This window comes from Lichenostomus cassidix, chromosome 22 (genome assembly GCF_008360975.1).
Source record: "Lichenostomus cassidix isolate B80296 chromosome 22, HeHo_3.0, whole genome shotgun sequence".
NCBI lineage: Eukaryota > Metazoa > Chordata > Aves > Passeriformes > Meliphagidae > Lichenostomus > Lichenostomus cassidix.
In genome coordinates this window covers 1088359-1103262 of record NC_139502.1, presented here as the reverse complement: position 1 = coordinate 1103262, position 14904 = coordinate 1088359, and the positions used below count along the sequence as shown (strand labels likewise).

Here is a 14904-nt window from a genome sequence, read left to right as displayed (position 1 = left end):
CGGGCAGCACTGTCCCCTCCTCGGGCACCTGGGGGTCTCAGCATCCCCCTGGCCTTTCTCGGGACCCCCTGACCCACCCCCGCCACAGCCACAGCTCACTCGGGCTAAGAAATCATCCGTTTAATCAATTTTTTACACAAAACTGTACAACCCCTCTGCCCCATGGGGATCCGGAGGGGCTCAGGTACAAAAATAACTCTGTGCAGCGAAGGGGGACAGAAGGGCAGAACCCCAACCCGCGCCCGGGGCTCAGCGTCCCGCGGGAACCCCAAACCCCAAAGCAGCCACGGCCTGCGGGGAGAAATCCCAACCGGGACACCCCGAGTCCTTCCAGAGGGACCCCGGGCTGCGGGGTGGGCGCTGCCGGGCGGGCGGAGCGGCGGTCCCGCGGCGGATCCCGGCGGATCCCGGTGGATCCCGCAGGACGAGGAGCGCGGCTGCCTCACACCAGCTCATCCAGCAGGGTCCCGATGCCGGCGCGGGGCTGTCCCGGCCCCGCCATGGCTTTGTTGCACATGGGGCACACGCAGCGCACCTCCAGCCACTTCACCAGGCACCTGCGGGAATGCGGGAATGCGGGAATGCGGGAATGCCGATCCCCGCCGGGAACTCGCCGCTCCCGCCCCGCTCCGCCAGCCCCACTCACTTTCTGTGGAAGGCGTGCTGGCACGGCAGCACCCCCAGCTCCTCCTTCACCCGAAAATCCTCCAGGCAGACGGCGCAGGTCTGCTGTGGGAGGTGACACGGCGGCTGAGGGCGGGTGTGAACGTGTGGCACCCGCCGGGAATGGCACGGCTCGGGAAATCCCGGGGATTTCCAGCCGGGAGTTCAGCCCAGCTCCCGAACCACCCGAGGAGGGCTTTCAGTCCCCAAACCACCCGAGGAGGGGTTTCAGTCCCCAAACCACCCCCAGGAGGAGTTTCTCTCCCCATCCACCGCCGTGCGGTGCCCACACATCCCCACATCGCGTCCCCAGCCTGTCGTGGCTCCTCTCCCGAGCACGGCGGATGTGTCCCGAGGGTTATCCCGGTTAATCCCAGCTCCATCCCGAGCCAGAGCTCACCCCGTGCACGTTCAGCCGCCGGGCATCGCCCTTCAGAACCACCTGAGGACAGAAGGAGGGGAGGATTGAACTCCGGGAAGGATTACGCCCCGAGAGGAGCTGAAGGGAGGCAGGGGTGGGCTGAGCCCGGGGGGTTCCGGGCAGGGTGTCCTGTCCGAGCGCTCTGGAATGAGCAGCCCCGCTGTCCCCGCCGTGTCCCCACCTCCTGCTCGTCCCAAACCAGCCAGGCTCGTGCAGAACAACCCCCGGCTTTACCTCCTTGTACCCGAAGCGCTCGCTCTGCGCCTGGTGCCGCAGCTTGCTGGGGACAGGGAGAGAAAGGCACCGTCAGTTTGGCACCCAAAACTACCCGGGAGGCACCTGAAACCCCTCCCGCCCGGGATTTGGGATCAGCGGCTCCGTGTGTGCAGCCGGGAATGGGCAGCGGGGACGGCGAGGGGTGGCAGCGGCGATTGTTTGCTTTAGGAAGTCGTTCGCCGGGCAGGAAGAGCTGCATTTCCAGCGCTCGGCTCCCGGCCCCGCCGTGACCTTGGCCGGGGAAAAGCGGCCTGCACTGACCCCCGGGCATGGCGAGGAGGGAACGGAGCTTCTCCTCCAAGCCCGACCCCAAAATGCGCTCCCGCCGCCCCAAAAATGTCTGAGGGGCGCAGGGGACATCGGCGGGGCCGGGACATCGCGCAGGAGCAGCAGCTGCTGCTATTTTTGGGGTTAAAAATAGCGCTCCGGGGCATGGAAAGGCACATCCTCCCTCTCCCCACCGCGCTGCTCCTTCCCTGCCCGACACAATGCGGCCTCGCGTGTTCCCTGGAAAACAGGAGCCCCTTCCTGCGCTTCCTGCCCTGCTCCGGGGAGTTCTGTCCCCGTTTTCTGCGACAAAACAACGGGAAGCTGGGAGCGCCCAGGGACGCCGAGCCGCCGCCGCAGCCCCCGGCTCACCTGATGAAGTAGCAGCAGAAGAGGAGGCTGAGCACGAAGATGAAGATGCCGGTGCCGAAAATGACCATGTAGATGTTGAGGGGCAGGTCCTGCAAGGTGATGGGCGGCATCGTGCAGGGCTTACTGGGGTAACTCAGCCCCAGGCTGCAGGAGCACCCTGGGGAGAGAGAAACTCAGTGGGAAAAGGGGAAAAAGAGGTGAAGGAGAGCGCGGTGAGAGCAGAGAGAGGCAGCGCTGCCTCTGTCCCCTCCGGAGTTTGCCGAGCGGGCACAAAGCAGCGCTAAGACATTGTCCTGTGTCCGGTGAGTGGAGAAGTCCCCGGGAAGAGCAGCAGCCCCTCCGAGCAGCTCAGTGTGGCACCGGCAGCTGCATCTCCGCAGGCAGCAGCCCAGCGGCACAGACACCCGGCAGCTCCGGGGGAACAGGAGGCCTCGTGCTCTCATCCCCAGGGGGACACTTGGAGGCTGCGAGGGGATTTAGGGAAGGACAGAGCTGAACACCAGCTCGGAAAACAGGAACAGTTGGCGTCTGTCATTGTCCCGGGAGGAGCAAGTGGTGCTTTGTCGGGAGAAGCGCTGGGATTGCTCGGCACCAGCTGGCCCAGTCCCTTGTCCCAGCAAAGCCACGCGTGCCACCCTAGGGCCACCACGGGGGAAACGTGGGTGTTACACGGGGCTGGTGACAGCACAGCCACCCCGGGAGGGTCCCACACAGCCCCAGCCCCCGGACACTGCTCAGAGCTGCTGCAAAGTCAGGCTCTGGCAAGGAATAAACCCCATTTTGTGTCTGGGAGCGACTCTGACCCCCCTGGAGCTGGGGCTTTGATTTCTGCTCAGCCCTCACTTGAAAGGAGAGGAGCCCCCAGCCCCGTCTGTGCCCCACGGAGCAGCTCCCCAGCCCCTTCCTGCCGCCCAGCACCCTGCTCCTCATCAAACAGCTCCTCCAGGAGCACTGCTGGCTTTAATTACAGCCTGTGCTGCTGGAGAGGCTGCAGTTTGCTCTGCACCACGGAGAGCAGGGACAGGGCAGCAGAGCCCCTGCACCACTGGAGAGCCAGGGCTGGTCTGTGTGGTGTGACAGGGGACAGGGGACAGCTGTCCAGCCAGGACGGACGGTGGCACCTCTGGGTGGGACACCTAATTGCAGCCATTCCCAGGGATCTGCTCTGCTGGCCAGGCTGAATTCACAGCTCCCACCAGTGCCACGGCCAAGCCACCGTGGCCAGGAGCCACCTGGCCCTGGGGACAGCGGTTTGGTGCTGTGCAGATGCACCAGGGGAGAGCCTGGGCTGCAGGAAATGGGGTTTTCCTGCCCCACTTGCTCCGTGGCTCTTGTAATCTCCGGAGACAATCTGTCATCCACCTCAGGCACAGTGGGAAAGGGAGGATTTGTTTGTCAGGTCCTCCTGCTCCTGAGACCACCAGGTGCAGGAAAAGACAATAGGAAAGGTTCATTATTTTTTGCCATTTCCTGGCTGGAAATGATTGAGAAATGCTCCAAAAAAAAAACCACCAAACCAAAACAAAACATGTACAGCTCTGAAAAAAAACCTACTGAGCAAGGCATGAGGTAATGCTGGAGCACCTGGTGGTGAGACACAGGCTGGAGAGCCTCAGAATATCCCTCTGTGCTCGTCTAAGGGGATCAAAAACCCCAAAAAACACCCCCAAAAAACACCCCAGTCATCCCTTCTCCCCTCTCCTCCCACAGCCTCCCCGCTCTGTCCCATCCCGTGGGACACAAATCCTGTCCCTGACCCCATTTGGGACTCACCGGCTCAGCCAGGGGCATTCCTGCTCAATGGCCCTTCAGGGGCTCCGGGCTGGGAGGTGCAGCTCCAGGGAAATTCCCTTTGCAGCTCCGGGAGAGGCCATGGGATGTGAGGAGGACCTGGAGCAGGACCTGCCCAGCTCAGCCCCCTGGCCCTCCCAGCCCTCCCTGGGCTGCTTTTGATTAACCCCCCTGCCTGACAGAGGCTTTTGTATTTTTAGTTCAAGGGGAACGGATCCAATCCGGGCTGAACCGACGTGAAATGAGGACCTGATGGGCACCAAAGCGAAACGAGCCCTTCCAGCAGCTCCAGCCTCCCAGTTTTGCAGCACAACCAGAACCCCCGAAGGCTGGAGGGATTGTTTAACTGGAAAATGAGGAAAGAGGGATCTGTGGGCATCTGGGAAAGTGCCCAGAGCCACACGGTGCCTCCCGGGACTCCTGCATGAGGGATGCTCAGAGGAAGCTGCTTCCTTTTGCCAGCAAAGCGTTTTTCATGCAAACTCCCAAAGCTCCTCTTTAAGGAGAAGAAGCCCAGGTTCAACCAGGATTCTTCCTCCTTCTCCTCCTCCTCCTCCTGCTCCTCCCCACAGGGATTTAACCAAAATCCCCCTGTGAGCTGTGGGAGGACACAGAGCACTGAGCTGCCCTGCAGGGTGACCCCAGCCCTGTCCCCACACCAAACCCCACAGCCAACCCCTCCTCAAACCCCTCGTGCCCCAGCAAAGCCCTTCAGCCCCACATTCTGATGGATTTCATGGTATTTCCAGTCAGGGCAAACCAAATTTTCCATCCCCACCGTGCAGGGTTTTTGCTGAGCAGAGCTTCTCCCTCACCCCAATTCTTGTTCAATAAAACAAATGGAAAACTCAGCAGGTCATTAAATAAAACCATTCTTTCTCCTCCCACACAAAAGCTGTGGCTTTGCACCAGAAATCCGAATGCAGCTCCCATATCAGCTTTGCTGGGATGCTGGAAAGGATTCCTTACAAAAAGCCAAGTCCTGCACGGGGATGAGGAGATGACCTCCAAATAAAGTCCCCTGGTGTCTGCAGAGTCCTGAGCTCCAGGTGAGCAACAGGAGGGAAAGCCAGGCTGTGAAGGAGGAGCTGGAATGCCAAGGCAGCAGCTCAGCCTCTGTCACGATATTCTGAATAAACCCATTTAGGCTAAAAAGGGATTTTTCCACCAGCAGCCCCAGCCCTGTAAAAGCCCTTAGCAGCACCGGGCTCTGCTGATTGATCAAATATTTGTGAGCCTGGGGCTCGAAGCCAAGGTGCACAGGTCGGGTGCCCAGGGCTGGTCCCCTCAGCCCACACCTCGGCCTGGGAACAAGGCTGGGCTCTGTCCTGCTGTCCCCAAAGCCTCGGCAGGCTGGCGAGAGCTGGGGCTGCTTGGGAAGCAAAAGTCTCTCTTATTCAGGAGGTTTGCTGAGCGCAGCCAAGCCTGGAGCTGCTGTGGAGCATTTCCCTGCCACATGTGTGGGACAACTGCCTGGTGGCTCCGTGTCCCCCACGTCGCCCCGAGCACACGAGGGATGTGTTACAGCAGAGGAAGCCGCTGCTTGCATTATATTTAGCTTCAAAGGCTGTAACCCTCTCGTAAATTAAACCAGCCCAGCCTTTGTTGCTGGGGCAGGGCTTTGATGGTGGAATTCCCAGCGCAGCTTCTCAACTCCTCAGTCACAAAAATAACCCACTTCTCATCTGAACCGAGCCCCCCGCACATGTGCGAGCTCAGCTCCACGTTCCTCAGAGCTCCTCACGGCGAGCACGGGCCTGAGGACAGGGGCCTCGGCGGGGGGCTCCGAAAAACGGGTTTGTTCCACTTTGGCGGCACATGAAACAGGGTGCGAGTTTGGCTTTTTTTGGTGCGAGCAGCCAAAGCGTGGCCAATGCATTTCGGCGGGCGCTTTATCCCCGAGAGCCGAGCAGGACGCGCCGCTCCGGGGGCAGAACGGGGGAACCGGCGGTACCTGGAGCCCGGGAGCGGCGCTGGGAGCGCAGGGAGCGCGGGGGCACCGAGCGCACGGAGCGGCCGGGGATGCTCGGGAGATGCTCGGGGGATTCTCGGGGGATGCCCCGCTCCCCCCGCTGTCCCCCCCAGGTCAATCCCCCCTTCCCGGGAAGCAGAGAGGGGACACCCCGTCCCCACGCACCCGCCCGCTCGCCGCGCTCACCGTGGCACCACTGGAACGGGGGCATCGGGCGGCTCCGCGGGGCCGCGGCTGCTCCGCCGGGCCATGGCCGTGCCCGCAAACCCCGCCCCGGCCCCGCAGCCCCCCCGGACCGCCCCCGGACCGTCCCCGCCCCGCCGGGGCTGGGACAGGGCGAGGTGGCCCCGGCGGCCGCAATTCCGGCAGTCCCTGCCCCGCGCATCCCGCCGTGTGTCGCAGTCCGAGGAGGCTGTGCTGCCCCTGGATCCCTGGAAGTGTCCAGAGCCAGGCTGGACAGGGCTTGGAGCAACCTGGGACAGTGAGAGGTGTCCCTGCCATGGCAGGGGTGGCACTGGATGGGCTTTAAGGTCCCTCCAACCCAAACAGGATTGTGGTTCCCAGGGCAGGCGGATGGTGCTGTGGCACGGCTGTGCCCCACGGAGCTGTCCCTGCCCCACGGAGCGGTCCCTGCCCCACGGAGCTGTCCCTGCCCCACGGAGCTGTCCCTGCCCCACGGAGCTGTCTCTGCCCAGCCCCAGGCTCCTCTCCCCCCGTTTCCACGATCCCAGCACAGCTGCAGCCCAGCGCCGCTCGGGGCCTCCGGAAGCGCAGGAAGAATGGAGCTATAATGGGAACGGGAGGACAATGAGGGCTGGCAGTCTGTGGGGCTGGGGCCACCCGGGCCACCAGGACACCCTGCCCGGCCTTGGCCACTCTCTGGGCTCAGCCCACCCAGCCCTACTGCTCCTGGGGGTGTTGGTCACACCCTGGGTGGTCACTCGGCATTTTGGGACACTGACACGGCCGCCTGGTGCTGGACAGTGACCCTGAGACTGCCAGACCAGCTCTGCTTCCCAGCAGGAGTTCCACTTTGTCCCCACGGCTGGGAAGAAGAGTGGGGAATCCCAGCACAGGCACCGGGTGGGCTCAGGTTTGACCCCAGGACTGAGAACTTGAGGGGACTCAGCTCCATCTTGACCCCGAGCACTCGGGTGACACTCTGTCCCCAGCTGCTGTGACAGATCCCAGCCGGAGCTGTCCCAAAGCACACGAGGAGTGTCCAGGCTGTTCCTTAGCGCTGCCTTTATTTTCACAGGGTGACACGAGGCACGGAGAACACCCAAACACTAGGACAGGATTTGCCTGAGCCCACACACCAGACCTGACTGACATCACCAGAAACACAGGGACACACGACAAGGGACACACAGAGCTGCAGTGTCCTGGCAGGGAGGGACACGACTGGCAGGACAAATGCCAGCTGGGAGGACAAAGCCTTGGGCCGAGTCCCTCTGGAGGCGTGTTGGAGCGAGCAGGCTGGGAAGGAGGCCATGGCCAGGCCTCCCTGGGCGGCAGAACTGCAGGTGGAGGGCCTGGGCTGGACCACGGGAATGGCTCGGAGCTCTGGGGACCCCCTGAGCCGCGGGGGCTGCGGGTGACCCATGGGCACAGCCCGAGCTGGGCGGGCACGGGGCAGGGAGGGCAGAGCTCGCCCAGCCCTCAGGAGCTCCTCTTGAGCCGCAGGGCGTTGTCCAGAGCCACCAGCTGGCGCAGGAAGCCGCGGTTGGGGATGATCCCGCGGTGGTCCTTGACCGTCTTTATGGCTTCGACCAGGGGCATGTGGTGGCGGATCATGAGGTAGGCGAGGACCAAGGTGGCCGACCTGCTCACCCCGACGGCACAGTGCACGAGGATCCTCCCTGCAGGACACAGCGGCTGGGTCACGGCAGAGCCAAAAAAACCCCAATTCCAGATGTGCTGAGCTCCTGGCTGGGCTGTGGAGCACCGGGAGGGGGTACGCAGGTGGGCAGCTCCTGGCGGGGCTGTGAGGCACCGAGGTCACCCTCATGGCAAAGGGGGTCAGAGTGTTGAGATATCCCAGAAACAGCTCAGGACACAAAGTGGGGCTGTGACCTCAGGGAACAGGGCTCTCATCCAGCCTGTTCCCTCTGGGGAGGAGGTCATACCATGCAGGGGACACCATTGGGGTGATCTCATCCAGGGGACAGCATCGGGGTGATCCCATGAGGAGATACCATTGAGGTGATCCCATGAGGAGATACCACCGCGGTGATGCCATGCAGGGAACACCATCCCAGGCTAGAAACACCTTTGCTCCCCAGGATCCTTCACAACAGAACACCTTTGCTCCCCACCTTCCCAGGGCAGTTCCCCCCACCCTCTCTCCCTCTCCCCTCCCACAACCCTTCCCTGGACACCTTCATTGAGGGCCTGGTGGATGAAGTCTGCGGCGGGGTAGAAGTAGGGGCTCATGTCGAAGGAGGGGGAGTCGTGGGCCTCGATGCCCAGGTAGCGGATGCCAGTGCCCTCGTAGTACTCGGCGCCGCCGCGCCAGCGGCAGTGCGAGGCGTTCAGCACGTGGGTGATGCGCAGCTGCAGCAGCTCGCGCCGGTTGGACGCGATGTCTCTGCGGGGACAAGAGGGGACGCCTCAGAGCAGGAAAAGTGTCCCAGGGCAGTGGAAATGGTGTCCTGGGGCAATGTTTCTGGCTGAGCGAGCTGGCTGCAAAAATCCGACAGGTTCTTGGGATTCTTGGATTTTACGGCAATCTCACAGCCCTGACTCCGTGCACACCTCACCCCTGCCCAGCAGAGCTCTGACCTCCCTGCACAGCCCTGCTCACCTCCTTCCTCCTCCATCCCAGTGCTCCACACCCAGCACATCCTGCTCTCCCTCCCCATGTCCCCAGAATCAGTCCCTGTCCCCGTGGCACACTTACTGGTCGCCCAGGTAGAGGCCTGGCCACACCTCGTCGGCGTGGTTGCAGGCAGTCTTGCCCGTGTACAGGAGCCTCTCCAGCTCGAAGACGCTGAGGATGGGGTGGCTGCCGCGCTCGTCCCGCGGGGCGCGGCTCGGGGACCTGCTGCTGTTCCTGTAGAACCTGGACAGGAACGCCATGGGAGCTGCCCAGACCCACAAGGCATACCTGTGAGGGCGTGGAGGCCGGACAGGGGCCTGGGGGTCACTTCTGCTGCTGCTGCCACCCACGGTCCTGTCGGGAAGCAGGGGACAGGCTGTTAGGAGCAATGGCCCTAGCGGGGCACTGAGGGGCTGGGGTGTGCAGGGAAGGGAATGGAGCTGGGAAGGGGCTGGAGAGCTCCTGAGGGAGCTGGGAAAGGAGCTCAGCCTGGAGAAAAGGAGATCAGGGGGAGATTGTGGCTCTGCAGAGCTCCTGACAGGAGGGGACAGCTGGGGGATCAGGCTGTGCTCCAGGGAACAGGGACAGGAGGAGAGGGAACAGCCTCAGGCTGGGCCAGGGGAGGCTCAGGGTGGACAGCAGCAGGAATTTCCTCATGGAAAGGGTGGTCAGGGATTGGAACTGCCCAGGGAGGTTTGGAGTCACCATCCCTGGAGGTGTCCAAGGATTCCTGGACATGGCACTGAGTGCTCTGGGCTGGGGACAAGGTGGGGATCAGTCACAGCTTGCACTCGATGACCTTGGAGGGCTTTTCCAGCCTCAGGGATTCAGTGAGGATCTCTCACTCCATCCCTGCTGTAGGAACAGCAGCCCAGAGCAGCCAGGCCTCACCTCACTGATGTCAGGTCAGCTTCCTGCTGCTTCCCAGCTGAGCTGAGCATTCCCTACATCCCTTCCAAGACAGAAAACTGCTGTGGAGAAGTTCCTGCTGCCAGGGCTGGGGAGGCAGCCAGGACCCCGAGTCTCCACAGGCTGAGCTTTCGCTCCAGCCCCACGACTTTGGGCTGAGGCCACCTTGGCAGGAGCTGCTGTGCACAGGACCACCTCCCGCGGCTCTGCTGCCAGGGGACGGTGCCAGCTCGGGGCTGGCGCTGCCAACCTGCACTGGCAGGCGAGGAACGGCGGCCAGGTCTGGGCAAGGCACCAGGACTGGGGAGGAAAAAACCCCAAACAGGTGGAGGATTCCATATGGCACCAGGCAGCCTGGCCAGGGCCCAGCCTCCTCCAAAACCCTGCCGGGAGGGAGGGGCAGCATTAACCCCTCGGTGGGCACAGTCCTGCAGCTGCACGGAGCAGCCAGGGCTGCTTCGGGCTGGGAAGGGTTAACCGCAGGGCATGAGAAAGCTCGTTTTGCTCAGCAGCTCTGCTCCCAAACCCGCCGATCATTCGCTGCTTGTCGCACGTCTGCGAGGAGCCTCCCGCGGGCAGCCTGACCCAGCGGTTCCAGATGTTGCCAGAGAGGCCTTTTCGCGCTGCTTTGCTGCTGCCCCTCCCTCGGGAGGAGAAATTCTCTTTCTCCCCTCGCTGCTGCTGCCCCGGAGGTGCCCTGGAGCTTCCTCTGCCCTGCCAGCCGTGCCCGGGTGGGGCTGGGGGAGGCACACCCCTCGGGCTGTCCCTCCGCAGGGACATTTCCCGGAGGGACAGCCAGCGGAGCAGAAGGAAGGAGCCTCCAGCCATTTCTTGGCAGCGCAGAGGAAAACATGGCAGGGAGAGAGCCAGGGCTGTGCCTCGGACAGCCCAGAGCCTGCCTGGCACCCCGGGCTGCCGCACCGGCCAGCCCAGCCCTGTCCGGAGTGTCACCCCTGGCCCCAGCACAGCTCCAGGTCCCACCGCGGCTCATCCTCCCTGCTCCGATCCCATCTGGGCTCCTCCAGGCTGGGAACTGGGGCTTGGCAAAGCCCCGCCGGGCACGGCCGAGGGCTGTGGCCCTGAAACCTTGTGTGCCCTTGGCCGCAGCGCAGCCACACCGCCCAGCCCGGGCAGCGCAGCAGCAGCACGGCTGGGAAGCGGCTGGATCGCGGCTGGGAGCAGAGCAATTCCAGCTCCTCATTGCCACAGCTGGCTGGAAAAACAACATCCCCACCCAGGCCCAGAGCATCCCACCCCCAGCGCAGCCCCCGGGGGCTCGGAGAGAGGCTCTGCCCCACAGCCAGAGCTGGGAACAGCCCCGGAGGGACCCCGGGGAGCTCTTGGGGAGCCGAGCTGGGGAATCGCTGGGTGCTCCCCCTGCCCTGTGCCCTGCTGGGAGGGAGGGAGGGAGTGAGGGAGGGGATGTTCTGTGGGGCGCGGGGAGCATCCTGAGGGGTGCGGGGAGCGGTGAGGGATGCAGGAACGACCCCGTGGGGTGCGGGAATGGCCCTGAGGGGTGCCGGAGGGAGCCGAGCGGACGCTCCGTGGCTCAGAGCCCCCGGGCAGGGTTCGCCCACCCCCGAGCGTACCTTGGCGAGGGCCGGGAATCGGCGCCGGGAGCGGGGCAGGAGCGGAGCACGATCAGCTCCAGTCGGCCATGTCTCGCTGCTGCCGCCGCCGCTGGAGAGAGGCTGATGTAGGAACATCTATTTTAAGGCATGACATGTCCAGAGGCAGGGTTGTTTGTGCCCGGCTGTGCGCGGCGGGGCGCGGGAGGACCGAGGGACACGGGGGTGGCACGCACGGACACACAGCGCGGCGACGGCGACAGCAGCAGCATCCCCAAATCTGCCAGCCCAGCTCGCCTCCTCCTCCTCCCTCCCGGAGCCACAGGCGCGCAGGGAGAGAAGGAAAACTGCCAAAGTGGTGCTGAGGACATGATGATTCCTTCATTCCTTCCCCTCAGCCGGCTCCAGGCGATGTTTCTTTGTATTTTTTTTTATTTTTTTACGGCTGACCTCGTCCCCCTCTCCCTTGCCAGAGGCCCTTTGCAGATCCGGGGATTGATGAGATTCTCTTCATGTGCAAAGAAATTAAACCCCGGATTTGTGTGGGGGATATCAAATCAGAGAATGGCTTGGCGTGGAAAGGACTTTAAAGATCATCTCGTTCCATGGGCAGGGAAATAATCATGACAAAGTGTTTACAAATTCCTGTCGAAGTCAGGGAATATTTTTTTTTCCCAGGGGAAAAAAAAATTAAAAAAAAAGAGAGGGAACTCACGATGGAAGCTTTTTTGTTTTGACAGCTTCTAAACGCCACCATTCATTTCACAAGTGCTGCAATGTTTCAGTTAAACATTTTCCAGGCAGAATATGCTCCCTTTCCCTTTGAAGTGTTGGATTCCCGGCGAAAAGTTTGACTCAGATCAGAAAGTGGGAGTGTGGTGGGAAAAACAACCTGAGGAAGAATGGAAACGAGCTGTTCCAGGCTGAATGACACATCCCAGGATTTATGGCGTGCCCTCCCCTCTCCTGTGCCATCAAATCCCAGGGAATTCTCCTGGTTTGGTGGCAGCCGAACCTGTGTTTATCCCGGGATACAATCCCAGGATTGTCCCAGAAGGATTGAACAGGGATGTCATGGTTTGGAGCTGCTTCTCCATCCTCACTAACCCATCGGGATTTCATGGCTCTGGGATGCTCTAGCTTGGAAAAAGCCTGTCCTGCACCCTGGAAAACAGGGTGGATTTCACTTATCTTGAGCAAAACTGAGCTTTTTACTTCTGCCTGGCCGCACTCCTCCAGCAAACAAGCACTGAAGGGAAATTTTGGGCTTTTTGAGCTCTGTCAGACACTTTTTATGTGGACAGCAGCAGCCCTGTCCCTCCCCTGTGCCAGGGAATTACATTCCCAGGGGTGTGGAAAATGTGCTTCTGAACAGAAGTGCCTACAAGCCCCAGCACAAAAGGTTAAATCTGAATTTTAAAAAAACGACACGAAATAGAATTAGGTGGATAAATGCTTTGGCAGAGCGTTGCCTGCAGGGAACTCGCTGGTCATTTAAACAGAGGATTAGCAGTTGTTGTGTTTTTGTTCCAATAATAATGCTGGAACTGCTCTGAAAAGCAGCCAGAAGTCCCCAGCAAAGCCAGGGAGTGCTCCTTAGATAATGAAATTTCTGGTGCTCCGAGATGCATCGAGGAAAAGTGTCACCGATTTATCTGCTCGCAGGGGACATTCCTCAGACACAACCCGGACCTCTGTCGCTGTTTTCCACGGACAGCAGAGCTGAGCTGCTCCCTGCGGGATTTATCGGCTCGGAGAAGCTCCTGGAGCTGCTGCCCTTGGAGTCACGAGGCTGCTGAGAGCCTGGAGCTGCGCCAGGCTGGGGGACAGACACCCTGGGCTGTCACTGTCACTGTCACCGTCACTGTCACCGCGCCCCGGTCCCCACTCACCCTGAAGGGCCTGGGGAGCAAAATCCACGCTGAGAATGAATCCCCGAGGCACAGGGGGAGGATTGGAAAGGAAACCCCAAATCTGCCTGCTCCTGGCAGCGTTTCCTTCTGAGCTGTTCCCTCTGGGAATCCTCCAGCTGCGGGACAGGACATGGAGAGCTCCTGCCACCTCCTGTCCCTGCCACCTCCTGCCCCTGCCACCTCCTGCCCCTGCCACCCCCTGTCCCTGCCAGCTGTGTCCCCGCCGGTCCCCGAGCCCGCTGAAGGAGACCATCAGCTCCTTGGCACATCTGGATGATTTGGGAGCAGCAGGATTTGCCTTCCCCCGGCCGGGCTGGATGGTTTGGGACAGCCGAGAATTCCCAAATCCCTGCCTGCCCGCTGCCCGCGCTGGTGTCACCGCAGCGGTGGGATGGTGGCACTGGCGGCGGTGACATCCCCGAGCTCAGCCGCTGTCCCCAAGTGCTGTCACAGCTCGGAGCAGCTGCTGTCAGCTCAATTTGCCATGGAATCGCTGGCGGCAGGAGGAGAAGGAATTCTGCTGCTCCCGGCTGGGCTGGCAGAGGGGAGGGAGCGAGGCTGGGGCTGCAGGAGCCCTGGGATTATGGGATAATGGGATATTGGGATGGGATGGGATGGGATAATGGGATGGGATTATGGGATGGGATGGGATAATGGGATGGGATAATGGGATATTGGGATGGGATGGGATGGGATGGGATGGGATGGGATAGGATGGGATGGAAATTCTGCTGGAAAGTTCACGGATCCAACCACTGGAGGCTGCTCTGGTTATACATAAATCACCTCTGCGCTCCGTCAGACTGCAAAACTCAGCACAAGGAAGGGCAGGGCAGGGCAGGGCAGGGGCTGGAGAGCTCCAGAGCTGCCGTTTCCAGGCTTTAAACTCCCCGGGAATGCAAATTCTGAGCTTCAGAGTTCAAAAATCCAACACTTCCCGCAGTAAATACTCGGAAAGGCATCCCCTCCTGGAAGGGGAGAGTCAGGTTGGATATTGGGGAAAATTTATTCAGAGAAAGAGCTGTCAGGCCTTGGAACAGACTGTCCAGGGCAGTGGTGGAATTGCCATCCCTGGAGGTGTCCAAGATGTGTGGATGTGGCACTTGGGGACAGTTCAGTGGTGACGGTTGTTGATTGGACTTGATGACCTTGAAGATCTCTTCCCACTTGAACAGTTCTCTAGATTTTCAATCCTCTCCCAAAAATTATCAGCCTCCCTGTAAGGAAAGTGGCCAAAGGCTGCAAATCCTGGGCGAGGAGGATGTGGAGAAACCCAAACACTCTGTGCTCCTCCAGCAGCTCCAGCCAGGGAGGGAAAACTCGGCTGATAAACAAACCAGAGGGAGAAAAGCAGCTGCTATCAGGGTGGTGAAATGTGCAGTGAGAGGCTGATGGTTGCTGTCGAGCTGTGCTGAGCTCAGCCTGTCACATCTCGTTAGAGCAGAGCTGGTGGCAGCTGGGGCATCACCTGGACTCACCGTGTGTCAGAGCAGAAAACATGGAATTGTGGAATTCCCTGGGCTGGGAGGAACCCACAGGGATCAGTGCTGGCTCTGCAGACACCCCAACAGTGCCACCCCGGAGCCCTGGCAGCTCTGCCCTGTCCCCAAAGCCAGGGTGTCCCAGAGCTGAGCCCTCGTGGCACCTCTGGCTGCAGGAGCTCAGCTTTGATTGCTGCAAATCCAAACCCTCAGGGAAATCTGCTTGGGAGGAGGGAGGATTTCCAGCTATGTCAGGGTGGAAACTGGGGCCAAGGCTCTGGTAGATCCCCACTGATCTCCCTGGGAATGATTTCCTGGGATGATTTCCTGGGATAATTTCCTGGGAATTATTTCCTGGGATGATCTCCCTGGGAATGATTTCCTGGGATGATTTCCCTGGGATGATTTCCTGGGATGATTTCCTGGGAATGATTTCCTGGGATGATCTCC

At 61.2% G+C, this 14904-nt stretch overlaps 2 protein-coding genes across 4 annotated transcripts; both read right to left on the bottom strand.

The window, feature by feature from the left end:
* Positions 1-105: 105 nt before the first annotated feature.
* RNF122 (ring finger protein 122) lies at positions 106-6029 on the bottom strand. Of its 3 annotated transcripts, XM_085080601.1 has the most exons (7): positions 5949-6029; positions 2000-2156; positions 1284-1364; positions 1150-1183; positions 1064-1105; positions 647-729; positions 106-557 (listed from the first exon to the last, which is right to left on the bottom strand). In XM_085080601.1, exons 1-7 carry the CDS (start codon positions 5971-5973, stop codon positions 443-445), a joined length of 537 nt encoding a protein of 178 aa, XP_084936727.1. In that variant the 5' UTR covers positions 5974-6029; the 3' UTR covers positions 106-442. The 3 variants fall into 3 exon arrangements, with proteins under 3 accessions (XP_084936727.1, XP_084936725.1, XP_084936726.1); XM_085080599.1 differs by lacking the exon at positions 1150-1183 and having other exon boundaries at positions 1319-1364; XM_085080600.1 differs by lacking the exon at positions 1150-1183 and having other exon boundaries at positions 647-726; positions 1319-1364.
* Positions 6030-6995: 966 nt separating this feature from the next.
* DUSP26 (dual specificity phosphatase 26) lies at positions 6996-11318 on the bottom strand. Its single transcript, XM_085080592.1, has 4 exons — positions 11082-11318; positions 8665-8937; positions 8144-8352; positions 6996-7624 (listed from the first exon to the last, which is right to left on the bottom strand). The coding sequence occupies exons 2-4, from the start codon at positions 8841-8843 to the stop codon at positions 7425-7427; spliced, it is 588 nt and encodes a 195-aa protein (XP_084936718.1). The 5' UTR covers positions 8844-8937; positions 11082-11318; the 3' UTR covers positions 6996-7424.
* Between the last annotated feature and the right edge of the window lie 3586 nt (positions 11319-14904).